The 21,130-nt window shown below is 37.5% G+C and overlaps 1 protein-coding gene and 1 long non-coding RNA gene across 4 annotated transcripts in view; one reads left to right on the top strand and one right to left on the bottom strand.

Moving 5' to 3' along the window:
* Positions 1–6,906: 6,906 nt before the first annotated feature.
* Positions 6,907–21,130, top strand: part of LOC133639160 (uncharacterized) — a 60,966-nt gene continuing 46,742 nt past the window's right edge. Inside the window, exons 1-3 of the long non-coding RNA XR_009823748.1 lie at positions 6,907–6,970; positions 11,620–11,773; positions 13,916–14,050. This is a non-coding gene — a long non-coding RNA (uncharacterized LOC133639160). The remainder of the gene's footprint in view (positions 6,971–11,619; positions 11,774–13,915; positions 14,051–21,130) is intronic.
* gramd2aa (GRAM domain containing 2Aa) overlaps positions 10,964–21,130 on the bottom strand; it is an 84,102-nt gene continuing 73,935 nt past the window's right edge. For 2 of the 3 annotated variants that reach the window (XM_062032263.1, XM_062032255.1), the window contains exons 9-12: positions 19,536–19,713; positions 15,224–15,317; positions 13,905–14,009; positions 10,966–11,758 (exon numbers count right to left, since the gene is read on the bottom strand). In XM_062032263.1, the coding sequence (XP_061888247.1) occupies positions 11,755–11,758; positions 13,905–14,009; positions 15,224–15,317; positions 19,536–19,713 (381 nt within the window). In that variant the 3' untranslated portion in view covers positions 10,966–11,754. Of the gene's footprint in view, positions 11,759–13,904; positions 14,010–15,223; positions 15,318–19,535; positions 19,714–21,130 lie in introns of all 3 variants that reach the window. The other variant, XM_062032247.1, reaches the window with a different exon arrangement.

Here is a 21,130-nt window from a genome sequence, read left to right as displayed (position 1 = left end):
ACAGTCCGGATGGTTCTTTTCCTCTTTGGTCCGGAGGACACAAAGTCCACAGTTTCCAAAAACTATTTGAAATGTGGACTCGTCCGACCACAGAACACTTTTCCACTTTGCATCAATCCATGTTAGATGAGCTCGGGCCCAGCGAAACCAGCGGCGTTTCTGGGTGTTGTTGATAAATGGCTTTCGCTTTGCATTGTAGAGTTCTAACTTGCACTTACAGATGTAGCGACGAACTGTAGTTACTGATAGTGGTTTTCTGAAGTGTTCCTGAGCCCATGTGGGGATATCCTTTACACACTGATGTCGCTTTTTGATGCCTGAGTGATCGAAGGTCCGTAATATCATCGCTTACATGCAGTGATTTCTCCAGATTCTCTGAACCTTTTGATGATATTACGGACCGTAGATGGTAAAATCCTTAAATTCCTTGCAATAGGTCTGTTGGACAATTTGCTCAAGCATTTGTTCACAAAGTGGTGACCCTCGCCCCATCCTTGTTTGTGAATGACTGAGCATTCCATGGAAGCTGCTTTTACACCCAATTATGGCACCCACCTGTTCCCAATTAGCCTGTTCACCTGTGGTATGTTCCAAATAAGTGTTGTGATGAGCATTCCTCAACTTTCTCAGTCTTTTTTCCCACTTGTGCCAGCTTTTTTGAAACACGTTGCAGGCATCAAATTCCAAATGAGCTAATATTTGCAAAAAATAACAACGTTTTCCAGTTCGAACGTTAAGTATCTTGTCTTTGCAGTCTATTCAATTGAATATAAGTTGAAAAGGATTTGCAAATCATTGTATTCTGTTTTTATTTACCATTTACACAACGTACCAACTTCACTGGTTTTGGGTTCTGTACTTGGCATTGTTACAGTCGATGTCTGTATCCTCCTATGGTGTGTAGTGAAGCCTGTTTTGCTGACTGCAAATGGACGTTAGCCGCTAGGTAGCTAGCCATGTTTTAATGTCTTGTGCCTGCTGGGCATGTTGTAATGATAACACCTTTGCGCATGTAAACAGAAGCAGCACCTCTCACTCTCTCTGCAGTGCACATCTGTGTTGATGTGGACGCTCCAAGATGGGCGCCTTGCTGTGCTGATGATTTTAGCATGTGTCACGCATAGCGTTACCGTGAAGATACAGTCAGCATTGTCCTTCGCGGCACAGAGGTCAAAGGTCAGAGGGCTTCTGGGGAGCATTCCGGGACGGACGATAATATGTCTCCCTGGAGGTCTGCTGCTTGTCTGGACATCTGCCCCGATTTGTCTCACACTAAAACTCACACAAACACCACCTTCCTTCCCGCACAATAAAACTATTTTGAAGCATAAAGGATTATAATGAATTAATTTCTAAACAACAGTATATTCGAAAAAATCGTGATTTTAGGCTGTGCTTCTTCTTACTCCTTTGTAGCCGCGTCGTAATAGGAAACTGGAAACATGTGATGTGCCATATAGTAACTGTTTGACATCAATTACAACCATAACCATAACCAATAATAAATATACATTTTGGTGATTAAAAAAGAAACACTACTCCTCCATTGACAATCAAAACAAATTCCATCAGCCCATTGCTCAATAAGTGTTTGTTTAACACAGAGGTGTCCAAACTATCGACCGCGGGCCAAGTGCTGTCCACCGACATCTTGCGTAATGTCATGACTAAAAAAAAGGCATTTTTTGCCTGTAGGAAAATCTTCCTACAGGCAAAAAATGCTTTTTTTTTTTTTTTTTTTTAAATGAATGTAATCACATTCATTTAAAAAAAAAAAAAAAAAAAACAGATCCTGGCACTATTATTTGGAAATCAGTGGTTAGACAAATTGAATAATTTTGCACCAATGACCTTTATATGCACTGTTGACAACTAGATGCACAGCATTAACTTATATGACGTAATGCAGACAACCTTCCCTAGTCATGTTGCAAAGATAAATCAAACCAACACAAAATGCCAACAGTCAGACATGGTCACACATATCACAACCTGCTCACTGAACTTTGTGGATATTATAACAAATGTTCATGCACCATAAATATTTCAAAATTAGACCCATTTAAATCCATCACAAAGCATGATGGGAACAATGCAAAACACTCTCCACTAGCTGCTTGATATTTCTGATTGAATACAAAGCTATAGGGAGGTCGTCATGGATATAGGAGTCGAACTTTCACAAATATAAATTATATATCCATTTTTATATATATATATATATATATATATATATATATATATATATATATTTATATATATATATATATATATATATATATATATATATATATATATATATATATATATATATATATATATATATATATATATATATATATATACACTGTATATATGCGCTTCATATGTATACATGCTTTTGGCCCTAGAACACATTATATATATATATATATATATATGTACACATACATACAGTATATATATATATATATATATATATATATATATATATATATATATATATATATATATATATATATATATATATATATATATATATATATATATATATACACACATATTATATATATATATATATATACACTTCCGTTCAAAAGTTTGGGGTCACATTGAAATGTCCTTATTTTTGAAGGAAAAGCACTGTACTTTTCAATGAAGATAACTTTAAACTAGTCTTAACTTTAAAGAAATACACTCTATACATTGCTAATGTGGTAAATGACTAGTCTAGCTGCAAATGTCTGGTTTTTGGTGCAATATCTACATAGGTGTATAGAGGCCCATTTCCAGCAACTATCACTCCAGTGTTCTAATGGTACAATGTGTTTGCTCATTGGCTCAGAAGGCTAATTGATGATTAGAAAACCCTTGTGCAATCATGTTCACACATCTGAAAACAGTTTAGCTCGTTACAGAAGCTACAAAACTGACCTTCCTTTGAGCAGATTGAGTTTCTGGAGCATCACATTTGTGGGGTCAATTAAACGCTCAAAATGGCCAGAAAAAGAGAACTTTCATCTGAAACTCGACAGTCTATTCTTGTTCTTAGAAATGAAGGCTATTCCACAAAATTGTTTGGGTGACCCCAAACTTTTGAACGGTAGTGTATATATGTATATATATATATATATATATATATATATATATATATATATATATATATATATATATATACACACATATTGCCCTAAATTAGACATAAAAATGGCTAAATGAACTAAAAAACTCAATATTACAGTAGTATTGGCCACTAGATAGGACTAAACCAATCAGAGCACGCTGTTCAGTATTGTCGCCACTGATTGGCTAAGCATCAGGCAGCACTACTATATTGGATCAGAAGAGTGTAAAGGTGATTAAAGGGTGTTATTTTATGTCTAGAGGGTTTTGTGATAATAAAAAAATATATATTTACAAGGTGGATAACAGTGTTTTTTCATGCTTGAGTTATAAAAAGTGTGTTTTTATAATCGAGGATTTCTACTTTGCAGAAATTCATTTATCGCGGTCATGTTTGATTGATTGATTGAAACTTTTATTAGTAGATTGCACAGTGCAGTACATATTCCGTACAATTAAACACTAAATGGTAACACCCAAATAAGTTTTCCAACTTGTTTAAGTCGGGGTCCACTTAAATTGATTCATGATACAGATATATACTATTATCATAATACAGTCATCACACAAGATAATCATCAGAGTATATACATTGAATTATTTACATTATTTACAATCCGGGGTGTGGGAGAAGGAGGGGGGCGGGGGGTGGATTGGGTTTGGTTGGTATCAACACTTCAGTCATCAACAATTGCATCATCAGAGAAATGGACATTGGAACAGTGTAGGACCAACTTGGTAGGATATGTACAGCAAGTAGTAGACACAGAAAGAGATCAGAAAGTATAAGAAAAAGTGTTTACATTTGATTATTTACAATCCGAAGAGGTATGATGTGGAAGGGAGGGTGTTAGTTTAGGGTTGAAGTTGCCTGGAGGTGTTCTTTTAGTGCGGTTTTGAAGGAGGATAGAGATGCCCTTTCTTTTACACCTGTTGGAAATGCATTCCATATTGATGTGGCATAGAAAGAGAATGAGTGAAGACCTTTGTTAGATCGGAATCTGGGTTTAACGTGGTTAGTGGAGCTCCCTCTGGTGTTGTGGTTATGGCGGTCATTTACGTTAAGGAAGTAGTTTGACATGTACTTCGGTATCAGGGAGGTGTAGCGGATTTTATAGACTAGGCTCAGTGCAAGTTGTTTTACTCTGTCCTCCCTCCTGAGCCAGCCCACTTTGGAGAAGTGGGTAGGGAGTGAGGTGTGATCTGGGGTGGAGGTCTAGAAGTAATCTGACTAGCTTGTTCTGGGATGTTTGGAGTCTAGATTTGAGGGTTTTGGAGGTGCTAGGGTACCAGGAGGTGCATACGTAATCGAAAAAGGGTTGAATGAGAGTTCCCGCTAGAATCTTCATGGTGCTTTTGTTGACCAGAGAGGAGATTATGTAGAGAAATCTCATTCGTTGGTTGACCTTCTTGATTACCTTGGTTGCCATTTTTTTACAGGAAAGGTTAGCCTCTAGAATGGAACCTAAGTAGGTGACCTCATCTTTCCTGGTGATAACAATGTCACCCACTTTTATAGTGAAATCATTGACTTTCTTAAGGTTGATGTGGGACCCAAATAGGATGGATTCCGTTTTACCCAAGTGTATGGATAGTTTACTGTCAGCGAGCCAGGTGCAAATTCTACAGAGTTCAGCACTGAGGATTTTCTCCACCTGTGACTTGTCTTTGCCGGATACCAGCAGGGCCGAGTCATCCGCAAACAAAAACTATTCAGAGTCGCATGCTGATGACATGTCGTTTATGTATACTAGGAACAGTAAAGGCCCTAATATACTGCCTTGGGGGACTCCACAGCTTACTGAGAGGGGAGGAGGGGGGGACACGGTGCCGTTCACCTCTACCGCCTGTTTCCTCCCCTCCAAGTAAGATTGCATCCAGCTCGATGAGGTCTTATCAAATCCGATTGCTCTGAGCTTATCCAACAGTATAGCGTGGTTAACGGTGTCAAAGGCCTTCTGAAGGTCCAGCATGACCATGCTGCAGTATTTGCCCGCGTCCACCTCATGTTTGATGTGGTCGGTCAGATAGAGAAGGCATGTGTCAGTGGAGTGGTTAGTTCTGAAGCCGAATTGGAATTTGTAAATAAGTTTATTAGTGGCAAGGTAACTATCGACCTGTTCATAAACTATTTCTTCCGTTATTTTCGAAATGGAACTGAGAATAGAAACAGGTCGGTAGTTGCCACGTTCTAATTTGGTTCCTTTTTTAAAGAGGGCAGTTACTCTTGCTATTTTGAAATCTTTTGGTACTTGTCCTTGTGTAATTGAGAGGTTTATTATGTGCGTGATGATCGGGGCAATGGTGGTGGCAGAGTCAGAGTCCCTGAGGAATCTGGAGGGGATATTGTCAAGGCCGGTGGCCTTGTTAGGGTGGAGTGTGCTCAATTTATTAAGCACCTCGTCAGCTGAGACCATTTCTAATTTGAAATTGTTGTTGGATACTCCTAGCTTTCTGTAGAAGGTTTTAATGTGTTCTACACCAAAGCGACCAGAGTGGTGGGACAGCTTGGTGACTAGAGTTGTGGCTATGCAGGTGAAAAAAGTGTCAAGTCTGTTTACTACCTCCATTTTGTCTGTAATGAGGAAGTCACCCTCCTTGATGTTGATGTTGGTGAGTCTGGTTTTAAGTTTCTGGCTGCAACCAGGAAGCCCATGTCCGGAGCCAATTAACAGCGATCAAGGAGGGAGTACTAAGATAGAATAGCTAAATCTAAAAATGAAATATGATTCCCATGCTTGATTGTGGCCAATTGTTGTCCACCAATCTTGCTCAAAACACATGCTTGTCGGCAGGGGCGCCTAAAAGGGGGGTAAAGGAGACGGATTCTAGGGGCCCATGATGGAGGGGGGCCCAGAGAGGCCCCTAATGATGATGAAATTATAATACAGGGGGGCCTGTAAAGATTCTTTTCATGGGGCCCAAAATCCCTATCGGCGCCCCTGCTTGTCGGTCCCCTCAAGTGTGTATCAAACAGTGTTGCCTGATGGGAAATGAGAAATTATAATACCAAGAGCTAAAGATTATTGTATTTCTGAGACAATTATCTAGTTTTGATGTTGCTCAGTAGATATAATATAGAGTATATTGTAGTTTTAACTTTAAAAAAATAATGGGGAAAAGAAGCACTGTCAGAACAGCGTCCCCACATGGCTGTAAAGAGTCATGCACAACAATGTAGTGTCAAACCTAGAAAATGTCAAAAAATTGAAAAGCCGTTAAATTATTGTCTTTATTGGGTGAATTTAATTTGTTTTACATAAGCCCATTTTCCCCCCCTTGTCGTTTATATTGTCTCTTATTTTTACCTTTACTTTTTAACAGCGTTTTGAGGATTGTATTCAATTTGGTTTATATTGCTATGTGATTGCACCACTTGTAAAATATTTAAAAATAGCAAATTGTATTGGGAGTGCCTTAATTTTTCGTACATTGCACATATACTTGTTTGTGTTAAATTGTTCATTAAAAAACTAACTTACGGCGCAGCGCAGAATCTTATGAAAGGCCAAAACCTTAAATAATTACTCAAATGTGTCATTAATTAATTAAATCGATAAACAAATAATGCATTTCTTAATAATTAATTAAATCGTTAAATGATTAATTGAATGTGATTTTAAATTAAACAAATTAATGTCATTAAATAACACATGTATGCATTTAATTGTGATTGTAATTATTTAATGACACATTTAAGTAATTATTCGAGGATTTAGTTTTATTTATTTAATTGTGTCTCATTTAGGGGTCCGTAGATGATTATCAGTACATCAGGCAGGGTTGTTCATTTCAGTTTGTCCTATGTGACTTGCCGTAGTCAGAAAGAATTTTGTCATGAAATTGAACATGCCAGTCTTATCTTTTCGTGAGTCCTACAAAGTGTTTATATTGTAATTATAGTATTAATACGCACTCGCTGTTTGTTTACAATGTGCATCTTGGTTGTAGTTTTAATTACCACGTTTGGAGGTGCTGAAATCGCCATGTAAAATCTCTAATGCTAATCAGTAGCATGTATATGACATTTCCAATGTAAATTAGCATCAAGCAAGCGTGTGCGTTTTAATGCATTTATTTTATGTTGGAATGTCACAGAGACGTTATTTTGTATGTCATATAAGTTATAGCCACATACTTTACCTGTATGTTGAGTTTTTCAGTGTTCTGAAGTGAATGTGTCTTTAAAGGCTCTCACATGGAGGCAACCGGTTACAAGCAAGAGGACCTTCAAGAGTGAACGATGAGAACCTGAATTTTAAAACACTGATTTGTTTATTTTTTCCCCCCAATTGAATTGTCGGCATAATTGTAGAAAAAAAATCAGTTCACAAAATTCAAAAGCAAAAAAATCAGTTACATAAATTTAGTGTTAAAAAAAAAAAAGCTTTCGTACTAAAGACAGAATTAACCTCCATAATTGGGAGCAGTTTTTGATGCACATGCAAATTTAGCGTGGGCGGTTGCCCACTGTGTACATGCGTGCCACCCAGCTGGCAACTGGTCTAGAAAAACGAGTCAAAAAGAGTTGAGTTAAATAAAAAAATATGTATACATATGTTTACCCATAAAAATATTGAAATACATATATTTTAAATTGTTATTTTTGAAAATTGTATTCAATTTTATTTGGGTTCACTTTTCAGGTCCATTATTCTAAAGCATAGGTGTCAGTCAGATCCGGCCCGCAAATGAATTATCTATAATTGATCTATTATCTATTATTGATTAGTAGAGGTCCGATAATATCGGCCTGCCGATATTATCGGCCGATAAATGCTTTAAAATGTAATATCGTAAATTATCGGTATCGTTTTTTTTTATTATCGGTATTGTTTTTTTTTTTTTTTATTAAATCAACATAAAAAACACAAGACACACTTACAATTAGTGCACCAACCCAAAAAACCTCCCTCCCCAATTTACACTCATTCACACAAAAGGGTTGTTTCTTTCTGTTATTAATATTCTGGTTCTTACATTATATATCAATATATATCAATACAGTCTGCAAGGGATACAGTCCGTAAGCACGCATGATTGTGCGTGCTGCTGGTCCACTAATAGTACTAACCTTTAACAGTTAATTTTACTCATTTTCATCAATTACCTACTCAGTGGCCTAGTGGTTAGAGTGTCCGCCCTGAGATCGGTAGGTTGTGAGTTCAAACCCCGGCCGAGTCACACCAAAGACTATAAAAATGGGACCCATTACCTCCCTGCTTGGCACTCAGCATCAAGGGTTGGAATTGGGGGTTAAATCACCAAAAAGGATTCCCGGGCGCGGCACTGCTGCTGCCCACTGCTCCCCTCACCTCCCAGGGGGTGAACAAGGGGATGGGTCAAATGCAGAGGACAAATTTCACCACACCTAGTGTGTGTGTGACAATCATTGGTACTTTAACTTTAACTTTACTAGTTTCTATGTAACTGTTTTTATATTGTTTTACTTTCTTTTTTATTCAAGAATTTTTTTTAAATTTATTTATCTTATTTTATTTTATGCTTTTTTTTTTTTAAAAAGGACCTTATCTTCACCATACCTGGTTGTCCAAATTAGGCATAATAATGTGTTAATTCCACGACTGTATATATCGGTATCGGTTGATATCGGTATCGGTAATTAAGAGTTGGACAATATCGGATATCGGCAAAAAGCCATTGTCGGACATCCCTATTGATTAGTATTAGAACCGGCCCGCAGGCCACGGCCGCCTGCTGCTGTTTTGCACGCATCAATACTCCGTCAGTGTTGGCGCTAGGAATTTTCAAAATGGGGTGCCACAGTCAATTTTTGTGGTCACACTTTTTTGTAACAAGCTTTGAAAACAAATGATAAATGTATTATATATGTATCTCACATTCTATATTGTGTTTTGGAAAAAAGGTTGTCATAAACGTTACTTAATTCATTAAAAAAAAAAATATAAAAGAAAACATATTTTTATGCATATGTAAATGTATTCAGTTATAAACATTCATTTACTTTCTTCTTTCCTTCATGGATCTAAACTTTACTGCTGCCAATATTTTTTTCTATATTTTTATTGTAATATTTTCAGAATGTGTTTGTTCTATTTTTGGCCAAAGTAAGACAAAGAAAACAATCTGAAGTTGTCTTTATTTTTTAGTTTTAATGCCATGATTTCAATAGTCCGTCCCGCGTGTGCACAGATTTTCCTCCATGCGGCCCCTGAGCTAAAATGAGTTTAACACCCCTGTTCTAAAGGTTAGTAATAGTTAAAGCGTACACCAACCATGTAGGATAGCACAATTTTGTACTCACATTTTTATTATGTCCTAATTTTCATTGTAGTGTTCTTTACACTTTTATATCCATTAATGTATTTTTTTCTTACCTATTATTTGTGTATGTTTTTCTATATTGTTAAAATGCTACACATGTTTTATTTGAGGTATTATTTTAACTATTGATGTCACTGCCAAAGCATGGAAAAATGGCACCACCTTATGGAATGTTTACAACGAAAACAACAAAAACATTTAAATTTACAATAGTTGTCAACAGTAAAGTAATAATTGTGTAAATTACAATATTCTGATCTACATCTTATCATATAACTGATATTTGATATCGGACCGATATCAACACCCCTTATATATACATATATTATCTTTATTAAATTATTGTATTCATACTAAACAAATACAGTACACATGAATACAAATAAAAAAATAACAAACGCTGGATAATCTAGTCCAGGGGTCCACAAACTACGGTCCGAATCCGGCCCGCCAGCTTCCAAAATCCGGCTTGCGGGAAGTTCCAAGTTTAAAAAAACCCAAACAAAAACTTGTTTTTTTAAAATTTAATTTACCTTAATTTATTTATTTAATTTTTTAAAATCTGTCCTTTCTAATCCATTTTCTACTGCTTTTTACTCTCGGTGTCTCCTAGCCGCTCAGGCAAATCATATTGTCTAAACATTTATTTTCCCATCGATAACGTGACATCATCAGCAAAGTGTGCGCTCTTTCAGTCAATTATTGCGCAAAAAAATATAAAAATATGTATATATACCGTATTTTTCGGACTATAAGTCCCAGTTTTTTTCATAGTTTGGCCGGGGGTGCGACTTATACTCAGGAGCGACTTATGTGTGAAATTATTAACACATTACCGTAAAATATCAAATAATATTATTTAGCTCATTCACGTAAGAGACTAGACGTATAAGATTTCATCGGATTTAGCGATTAGGAGTGACAGATTGTTTGGTAAACGTATAGCATGTTCTATATGTTATAGTTATTTGAATGACTCTTACCATAATATGTTACGTTAACATACCAGGCACGTTCTCAGTCGGTTATTTATGCGTCATATAACGTACACTTATTCAGCCTGTTGTTCACTATTCTTTATTTATTTTAAATTGCCTTTCAAATGTCTATTCTTGGTGTTGGGTTTTATCAAATAAATTTCCCCCAAAAATGCGACTTATACTCCAGTGCGCCTTATATATGTTTTTTTCCTTCTTCATTATGCATTTTCGGCCGGTGCGATTTATACTCCGGAGCGACTTATACTCCAAAAAATACGGTATGTATATATATATATATATATATATATATATATATATATATATATATATATATATATATATATATATATATATATATATATATATATATATATATATATATATATATATATACACATGTGTGTGTGTGTATATATATATATATATATACATACACATATATATAGATTGTAGCTGAGATAGGCTCCAGCGCCCCCCGCGAATAAGGGAATAAGCGGTAGAAAATGGATGGATGGATGTATATATATATACAGTATATATATATATACACATGTATCATCATATATATATATATATATATATATATATATATATATATATATATATATATATATATATATATACACATACACACACACAGCCAAATTGTTTTAACCCAATGCGGCCCCCGAGGCAAAAAGTTTGGGGACCCCTGATCTAGTCTGTCGCGAATTAAATTCACAACCAGACAAGAACCACATTTCCACCAGTCAGCAAAATCAATATGACATCCTTCATAAAAACATAACATCATTTACACTTGTCATGATTCCATCTGCCCTTTGAAATGTATAAAAATAAACCATTCTCAAAGCAGATTACTACATCTATAAATAGAAACGCAGCATTATTAGCTAATAACTGCGTTCACATTATTATAATTAACACACATGGCGTTAGTATATGACAGTTCAAAGATGATTTCCTTCCGTCGGGTGATTCCTTCATTGCAACAATACTTTCACAGAGTACCTGCGTTCAACAATAACACAAACACTTCAAAGTAATTTGAAAATTACATGGACATCATTTTTTAAAGTGCTTAAGTCCGGTGCCATGATGGCGTCAGCGGCTCGTTTGGTTGCATTCACTTGGGATGAAGGATGAGTAACATGGATTGTCTTGTCAAGTACTTCCTGTTTTGGATTATCTTCACCTCAAAGTCATGGGTGTTTTTTGTTTTTTTTAACAGACACAAATAAAGAGGCTGTTTGCATAGTCTCAAAGTGATCGCCAGTCCCGTGGAGGGAAGGTCTTTAAGCTTGTGATCAGTTTGATCCCGGATTTGTGTGTGGGAAGAGTGAACAGCAGCCAGGAGGAGCCAAGGTTACCTGGACAACAGGAAAGTAATATTAATAACACCTATGTAATATGAGTATTCTCCCGTTTTTTAAGCGCTTGAAGTTACGCTCTTATTTATATTTTCCATTTCATTTTTGGGGAGTTGTTCAAAATTGTGGAGCATGGAACTTTACTAACACTTGGGAATGTCGTTGAAATCCATGAAAAAGATAAGACTTCACATTAGAAAAGGCAGTATAAATCCAGGCAATGCTTGTTGCCATGGTGATCTAGTGTGTGTATGCACACAACAGCAGCGTCTTCTTACTGGCTGGGTGTAAATAATAATCTGAAGATGAAACTTTGTTAACCCACTCTGATGTTATTTGAGTTCTGTTTCGCACGAATGTATGTGAAGCCGTGACGCGTCAGAGAGCTTTGATGGGTGTGTGTGTGTGTGTGTGAGTGTGTGTTCATGTATTTGTACCCTTCTTGAGATATCAACAAGGAAAAGTACCTTCCATATGAGGACCGGTGAACATGTTAGGACCGAAATCATGGTCCCAATACGGAAAACCATTGCATCTAATAGAGAGCCAAATACTACAGTCTGTGAACATTGCTCCAAAGTCAGGATTTTTTGTTGATTTAATGTGCATACAAAAGTAAACATCGACTGGTGCAAAGGCAGCAATATTTGATTAAACCAGACGGCAGCTAAAGAAGGACTTCTCTATTCATAAAAACCCGCCAGGTGAACAGCTGATTTTACGACTTTTGGTGCTAACGTAAGACAACGCGTGTCCCATATGCTCAGTGGTCTAGTGGTTAGAGTGTCCGCCCTGAGATCGGTAGGTCGTGAATTCAAACCCCGGCCGAGTAATACCAAAGACTATAAAAATGGGACCCATTACCTCCCTGCTTGGTACTCTGCATCAAGGGTTGGAATTGGGGGTTAAATCACCAAAAATGATTCCCGAGTGCGGGCACCGCTGCTGCTCACTGCTCCCCTCACCTCCCAGGGGGTGAGGGTGATGGGTTAAAGGCAGAGGATAACCTAGGTGTCACCACACCTAGTGTGTGTGTGACAATCATTGGTACTTAAACTATATGTGACCATAGGATGAACAAATACACTATGGTACCAAGACTACAGTGGCCATTAACAGTTAGCTTTTACAGCTGGGTTGCCCAAAGTGCGGCACAGGGGCCATCTGTGGTCCGTGAATCGTTTGTCCTCGGCCTTAAGCACATTACGAAAAACAAAAAATAGAGATCTCATTTGCTCCCCTGGTGGTGAAATCTATCAACATTAGGGTGGTCCCAAAAAAGAGGGATTTTTCAAAGTGACTGTGTGTCGGTTTTAAAAGTGCTCCCCCTCTGGTCAACATATGAAATAACAAGTGTGTGTAAAAATTTGAAGTGCTCCCCCTCTGGCCAACATATATAATACCATGTGTGTGTAAGAAATTGAAATGCGCCCCCTTTGGCCAAAATTAATTAAAAAAATAAAATAAATATGTATATAGAGACATACTGTAATAACTTGAAGTAAATAATGCAAATTAAAAATCAATTACAAACAAAAAAAAACTATAAGATTACCTTTTTATATTTACATAGTATGTATATATTATTAATGTTGTAAATACAAATCTTTTTATATATGTAGAAAGGGCGGTCCTAAAGACGTAGGCATTTTTCGGAGGTCTCAAGAAGGTACCGAATACAAGAATGTGTGAGTGTGTGTGTGTGTGCGTGCATGCGTGCGTGCATTCGTGTGTGTTTTCGTGCGCAGGGAGGAAAGTCACAGTTTGATTTTGACTGTCAAATCAATTGATAAATGCTACAATAAATATGTATTTTCTATGAAATAGTCTAATAGTTCAAAGACCAAGGTCCAACATTCGTTAGTACCAGGATGAGAATGACGAGGATTGAAGCGATCAGAATAGATTTGATAGTTTTCTTGAAGTTTCTTTTATCATTTTATTATGTGTGGTGTACTAGATATAATGTTTCACCCAGGCGTATTCCAGCCTCGCAGGAGCGTAAGAACTTGTTCTCCCAAAAATAAATTAAAAAACGGGTAAAAAAATATGAGAAATGCGCGGTTGGGCAGGGATCTACTGTAAATACTGAAGACATACAGTGAATCTTGCTCAGTGAATTATTGCTTTGATTGATGACACTGACCTCTCTCTGAGGGGTAAATGTGGGTTGCTGAGGAAGGAAAGCTGCTGCTCCAGACTGCAGACGCGGAATGCCAGGTAGCACGAGGACAGGATGAGGAGAATGATCCTGCCGACACAACCAAATGGAAATAGGAAATCCATAAAAAGGTAAGAGAAAATGAAAATGAGAAATCAGCATTTTTTTTGTCATGCATTTTGTTGGAAGTAAAAAAAAATACGTTTAGTTGCTGCTTACTTTGCATTACAGCAAGTAAGTCTGAAGTAGACATGAATGATGTAATGTCACTTAATGAACACTGCGGGGCGCCAGTTAGCTTGCTGTCAAGATTAATGGCACATTTGAAGCACTGAGGATGAGGTTGTCATACATACTGCTGCTGCTAAAATATGCTACTCAAGTACCATTCAAGCCTTAAACTATAAAATGAACTTAAAATAGGAAATGTTTTCCTTGTGGTGAATAATGGCGGCAGACTATGACGGTTTTTTATGGCTGTGATGGTGATTGAATATAAAATAATACTTTTGGTTGTTGTTAAATGTTTTTAATCAGTATTATTGATGTTATTGATATTGTTGTTGCTATTATTAATTTTAGGCTTCCTTTTTTTTTTTTTAGTGTTTGTATTATATATTGTATGTCTTCTCAACTGTATTGTATTTTTTTATCCCAAGTATTGTAAAACTGGGATTGGAGTCAGGATTGCTCTATTTTCTTTTATTAGATTGATTACCATTCTGTGTAATTACCTTAATGACAAGATGTAGGCAAACAAGATATGGTGGGAAGGTATTATCAGTAAGAATTTGGGGGAAAGGGGTATAAGCTTCTTCTTCCTACTCCTTTTCAGACATGTTGAATAGTGTACATGTATACCACGTGTTGTAACAAATTAATAAACACACCATTTATACCTACAATTTATGTGGAGCATATTGACACATTGAGCACAATCAACACATTTAATGTCCAAAAGGAGTGGCAAGTGTCACATAAGAAGTGATTAACTTAACGTAAGTACGAGTGCTTGCATATTAGAGGCTATTTATCACTATTTTTTTCAGATATTTTAATGATCACAATACTATAGTAATCATAATATTAATCATGCAGCTGAGATAGGCTCCAGCACCCCCCGCGACCCTGAAAGGGACAAGCGGGAGAAAATGGTAAATGGATGAAATACAAAGCCAATTGGCAGTAGCTTTAAAGTCCAAGTCAAATACTTGTTCCTGTCATCATATTATTATGCACGTGGTTGTAGGCTGCACATAAAAACATGTTTGTGAGCATGTGTGCGTGTTCCCGCGCACACTCACAGCAGGGTAAAGAACTTCAGCAGCTGGTATTCCATCTGGCCCAGCTCTGCCACTGGCTCGGATAAAAGGCCTCTGTCTGTCTGCAAAGCTCGCTCTGTGACACATACACACATACATACATACATACATACACTTTTAGCAATTACACACCAGTTACAGCAGTGTGCAACATGGAGAGATAACATGCTTTGAGCTTTGGTTTGAACCACTTTGTGAGCACCAGGATTTTTTTTCTCTCACCTCTTCTTTGCAGCGCCCCCTAGAGCACAGGTGTCAATCTCACCCATCATTTTATGTGACCTAGAGTATTTGTCAACAAAGTACTTCTTTTTTTTTTTTTTACTAAATGTATCCGTCCTTTCAATTTTGATAGAAAAAAAGTGCATGTCCTGCATGCAATTGCATATACGAATGCCAAAAATAATACGGTAGCAGACACAAAATAAAAACATTTGAATTTGTTTTAGTTAGCCCCTTAAGTCATCCAGCAGCTATAAAAATATAAAATGGTATTGCTGAATAGATATGTCTAATATTTTTTATTTCTGACAGTCCTAATATTTTGACACGCACACGTAGGACGGAGCATTCTCTCTAAATCGCCTCCTTTCTCACAGCCTTTTGTGCGTAACTGTGCCAGTTTGCACACCTATTGTGCAAAGCGAAAGCCATTTATCAACAACACCCAGAAACGCTGCCGGCTTCGCTGGGCCCGAGCTCATCTAAAATGGACTGATGCAAAGTGTAAAAGTGTTCTGTGGTCGGACGAGTCCACATTTCAAATTGTTTTTGGAAACTGTGGACGTTGTGTCCTCCGGACCAAAGATTGTAAATTCTAAGTTAATGATTATTTGCAAAAAAAAAAAAGTTTTTCAGTTCGAACATTAGGTATCTTGTCTTTGCAGTCTATTCAATTGAATATAAGTTGAGAAGGATTTGCAAATCATTGTATTCTGTTTTTATGTACGAATTACACAACGTACCAACTTGACTGGTTTTGGGTTTTGTATATCCATATACATATACCGATATAAATATACATATATATGTAGTTTTTATTTTATTTTCTATTTTACTTGTGGGGTGAAACAACTTTTGATGTATTTGTGTTCCCTTTTGTCAATTGTATGTCTGTAAAAACCCAATTAACACATGTTTAAAAAAAAAATAGACGCGCACAAGTTTAGAATATCAGTTTTGCGTACACGTTTAAGTTTGCACACGTTTCAATACACGCAAAACTTTAGTAGATCAGGCCCTATGTCGGTCGACTGTTTCGTCAGGTTTTTTGGACTCAAATTTGCTGTGGACATGCCCAATCGGTTCAATACCTTGAGTAATGATTCTGCATAAATATGGTAATTTTAGACAAATTCATCCTTACTGACTGTTTTTTTCAACACAACAGTTTCTTCTATATTGACTGAATTTGAACTCATTTGGACAAGAAATACTTCTAAACCCTTCCCCCCACTGGGATGTGACACTAATCCACATAATACACCATGCTGCCCAAGTAATCATACATGATATTATTGTCCAAGCACATTAATATGATTTTCAGTTGTATAAAGTGTCAAATTATTTTGTGTGTGTGGGTGTGTGTGATTATCTGGATTTAATCTGCATCCCCTCAAAGCTTTTTAATGCTACACCTCCCCCACATAATTTAGTCTTTGTTAGGAGCTTAATGTGCTGTTGCATAAGAGAGACACTGCTATCCAAAAGCAGTTACTCGTTTTTGTTTTTTTTGCTGTCGCTAACATGAGAGAAAGAAAGACATATTAGGACTGTCATGCTTTAACGCTTGTGATTAATAACAACAAATATGTAAAATGTTCATCACACAATTTATTTTGACCGCACATGCTCTTTGAGCTCAACCTGAAAGGCTGAGGGTTGTAATACTGTGAGTGATCAGGTCAATGCATACGTCAGTGCAAAGATGTGTGAGGAGACTTCGACTAATCTGCTCGCTGGCAAATCTCACTTCAAAATACATTCTGACTTTGGATAAAACTGTTTTGAGTGAATAAATTACGTGCATTCAAGTACAACATACAAACAATGTTCAAGTATGTCATTCTGACAGCAAAAGTCATTTCAATTATGCAATGAACTGTGATTAATCAACATTTAAAAATTTACTTAATGTGAAGTCAATTATATTTATATCACATTTTTTCTCTAAGGACTCAAAGCACTTTACAGTGTGAAATCCATTTATATACAACAGTGGTGTCCAAACTACGGCCCGGGGGCCAAGGCATCACAAGTTTAACAAAAACATTGGCACGCGGTGTGCAACCGTCTGCATATAGTCTCTTATGACAAGCATTAGGTAATCAATACCGCCCTCTGGTAGCCAGAGTTAAGATGGACGGTCAATGACCACTAATTTGATTTGACAGTATAATGACCACTAATTTGATTTGACAGTAAGTTGAGCACAGCATCAGTATATATGACCCAGTCCTAACAACTTTCCCCACTCATGGTGTAAATTAACTCTAACCAACAAATAAAGTCAACACATGGTAGCACATAACACACCTGCTGCTCTTTAAACTTTGTGGACATAATAAAGTTGGTATATATAATTAAAAAATACACATATATAATTCCATTACAGTGCATGTTGGCTGATATGCAAAACACTCCGTCCACACTTCCCCACGTTTGGCGCATTTTACAAAACCAGTGAAGTTGGCATGTTGTGTAAATGGTAAATAAAAACAGAATACAATGATTTGTAAATCCTTTTCAACCTATATGCAATTGAATAGACTGCAAAGACAAGATACTTAACGGTCGAACTGGAAAACTTTGTTATTTTTTGCAAATATTAGATAATTTGGAATTTGATGCCTGCAACATGTTTCAAAAAAGCTGGCACAATTAGCAAAAAAGACTGATAAAGTTGAGGAATGCTCATCAAACACTTATTTGGAACATCCCACAGGTGAACAGGCTAATTGGGAACAGGTGGGTGACATGATTGGGGAGAAAAGCAGTTTCCATGAAATGCTCAGTCATTCACAAACAAGGATGGGGCGAGGGTCACCCCTTTGTGAACAAATGCGTGAGCAAATTGTCCAACAGTTTAAGAACAACATTTCTCAACGATCTATTGCAAGGAATTTAGGGATTTCACCATCTACGGTCCGTGATATCAAAAGGTTCGGAGAATCTGGAGAAATCACTGCACGTGAGCAATGATATTAAGGACCTTCGATCACTCAGGCTGTACTGCATCAAAAAGCGACATCAGTGTGTAAAGGATGTCACCACATGGGCTCAGGGACACTTAAAAAAATCACTGTCAGTAACTACAGTTTGTCGCTACATCTGTAAGTGCAAGTTCAAACTGTATTTTGCAAAGCGAAAGCCATTTATCAACAACACCCAGAAATGCCGCCGGCTTCGCTGGGCCCGAGCTCATCTAAGATGGACTGATGCAAAGTGGAAAAGTGTTCTGTGGTCTGACGAGGCCTCATTTAAAATAGTTTTTTGAAACATTTGTGTCCTCCGGACTAAAGAGGAAAATAACTATCCGGATTGTTAGAGGCGCACAGTTCAAAAACCAGCATCTGTGATGGTATGGCGGTGTATTAGTGCCCAAGGCATGGGTAACTTACACATCTGTGAAGGCACCAATAATGCTGAAAGGTACATACAGGTTTTGGAGCAACATATGTTGCCATTGAAGCAACGTTATCATGGACGCCCCTTCTTATTTCAGCAAGACAATGCCAAGCCACGTGTTACATCAACGTGGCTTCATAGTAAAAGAGTGCGGGTACTAGACTGGCCTGCCTGTAGTCCAGACCTGTCTCCCATTGTAAATGTGTGGCGCATTATGAAGCCTAAAATAACACAACGGACACCACGGACTGTTGAACAACTTAAGCTGTACATCAAGCAAGAATGGGAAAGAATTCCACCGGAAAAGCTTCAAAAATTGGTCTCCTCAGTTCCCAAACGTTTACTGAGTGTTGTTAAGAGGAAAGGCCATGTAACACAGTGGTAAAAATGCCCCTGTGCCAACTTTTTTGCAATGTGTTGCTGCCATTAAATCCTAAATTAATGATTATGTGCAAAAAAAAAAGAAAGTGTTTCTCAGTTCGAACATTAAATATCTTGTCTTTGCAGTCTATTCAATTGAATATAAGTTAAAAAGGATTTGCAAATCATTGTATTCTGTTTTTATTTACGAATTACACGAGCCAACTTCACTGGTTTTGGGTTTTGTATATGACCCCTTTGAGCGAGTGTCTTTTGAACAAAGCTTAATTGCTGGAAGGTTCCTCACCTTCCAGAGGCTGCTCTAACTTGAAGGGTGTGTTGGCAGTGCTCAGACTGCTGCTTGAGTTCCCCAGAAGGTCAGGAAGGGAGGAGGACACGGACACCACCGAGGGTTTCCTTCTCCACTTCAACACGGACGGAAATTCGTCCTCTGCCGGGAACTCGTCGGGAGCCGGGAATTCATCCTGGAGCAGAAAAGCATGGATCAAAAATCTATTCCTGCAGTCGAAAACGTGAGTCGTGTTCGGATTATTCTAAACAGAGTAGCTGTGAGTACGTTTGGTCATACTGTACTGCTAAACATGTCAGGATACAGATAATGAACATTAACTGATCAGTAAGTTCATAGTCAACCGAGGTACCAATTTTAATGTTGCATAAATCAGTAACAACAACTCAAATAAAATAGTTATGGTCAAGAAAAACGGTGCAAGGTAATGGGCCTAAAATGCTACTCGAGAAAAAAATATAGACCAAAATCCTTTTTTATTGCAACGGTAAACCTAAATTACCTACTTAAGTAATCTATAAAGTGCAGGAATCACTGTTCAATTGGTGATAGCGTGGGGCAGTTTTTGCCGCTAGACTCCACCCACTTTGAGTAGGTAAGAACAGGTACTGACCCCTTTAGGGTGTCATCAATATCATTTCTACCAAGTATGATCAATCTCTGAATTTGTGAAGCCAAGTTAAAGTTTTGTGTCAGCGCAATGTTTGGCGCCATACCACGCCCACATCTTATGATGGAAGCAAAATTTGTTCGCAATTTATCATCACCTCTGTGTGTCGTATCTGTGATTTTAACCGCGACTCTTTTGACCAAAGTCCCTAGGAGGAGTTTGTTAAAGTACGACCCCTTTTTTTTGCCCAAAAAATGACCAAAAACCATTGGAGCAAAGTTTGGCGCCACGTCACACCCACATCTTATGGCGTAGGCAAACATTTTTTAAATGTATCATCGCCTATATGTGTAGTATCTGTCCTTTTAACCACTACTCATTTGGCCAAAGTCCTTAGGAGGAGTCCGGTAGAGTACAACCCCCTGGAAGACAGAAACCAAGATGGCCGACTTCCTGTTCGTTTTCAGTTATGAGTTCCTGAGACTTTTAAGTGCGTCCTGTCATGATAGACGTCTCCTGCGATTTTCGTGTCGATACATGAAACTGGTGGGAGGGCCTAATTTTGTCTTAATTTAAAGGCCTACTGAAACCCACCACTACCGACCACGCAGTCTGATAAGTTTATATATCAATGATGAAATCTTAACATTGCAACACATGCCAATACGGCCGGGTTAACTTATAAGTGCAATTTTAAATTTCCCGCAAAACTTCCGGTTGAAAACGTCTAAGTATGATGACCTACTCAGTGGCCTAGTGGTTAGAGTGTCCGCCCTGAGATCGGTAGGTTGTGAGTTCAAACCCCGGCCGAGTCATAGCAAAGACTATAAAAAAATGGGACCCATTACCTCCCTGCTTGGCACTCAGCATCAAGGGTTGGAATTGGGGGTTAAATCACCAAAATGATTCCCGGGCGCGGCACCGCTGCTGCCCACTGCTCCCCTCACCTCCCAGGGGGTGAACAAGGGATGGGTCAAATGCA

Source organism: Entelurus aequoreus, linkage group LG02 (assembly GCF_033978785.1).
Source record: "Entelurus aequoreus isolate RoL-2023_Sb linkage group LG02, RoL_Eaeq_v1.1, whole genome shotgun sequence".
Taxonomy (NCBI): Eukaryota; Metazoa; Chordata; class Actinopteri; order Syngnathiformes; family Syngnathidae; genus Entelurus; species Entelurus aequoreus.
The sequence above is the reverse complement of the archived record's forward strand: the minus strand, read 5'-3'. Positions and strand labels throughout refer to the sequence as shown.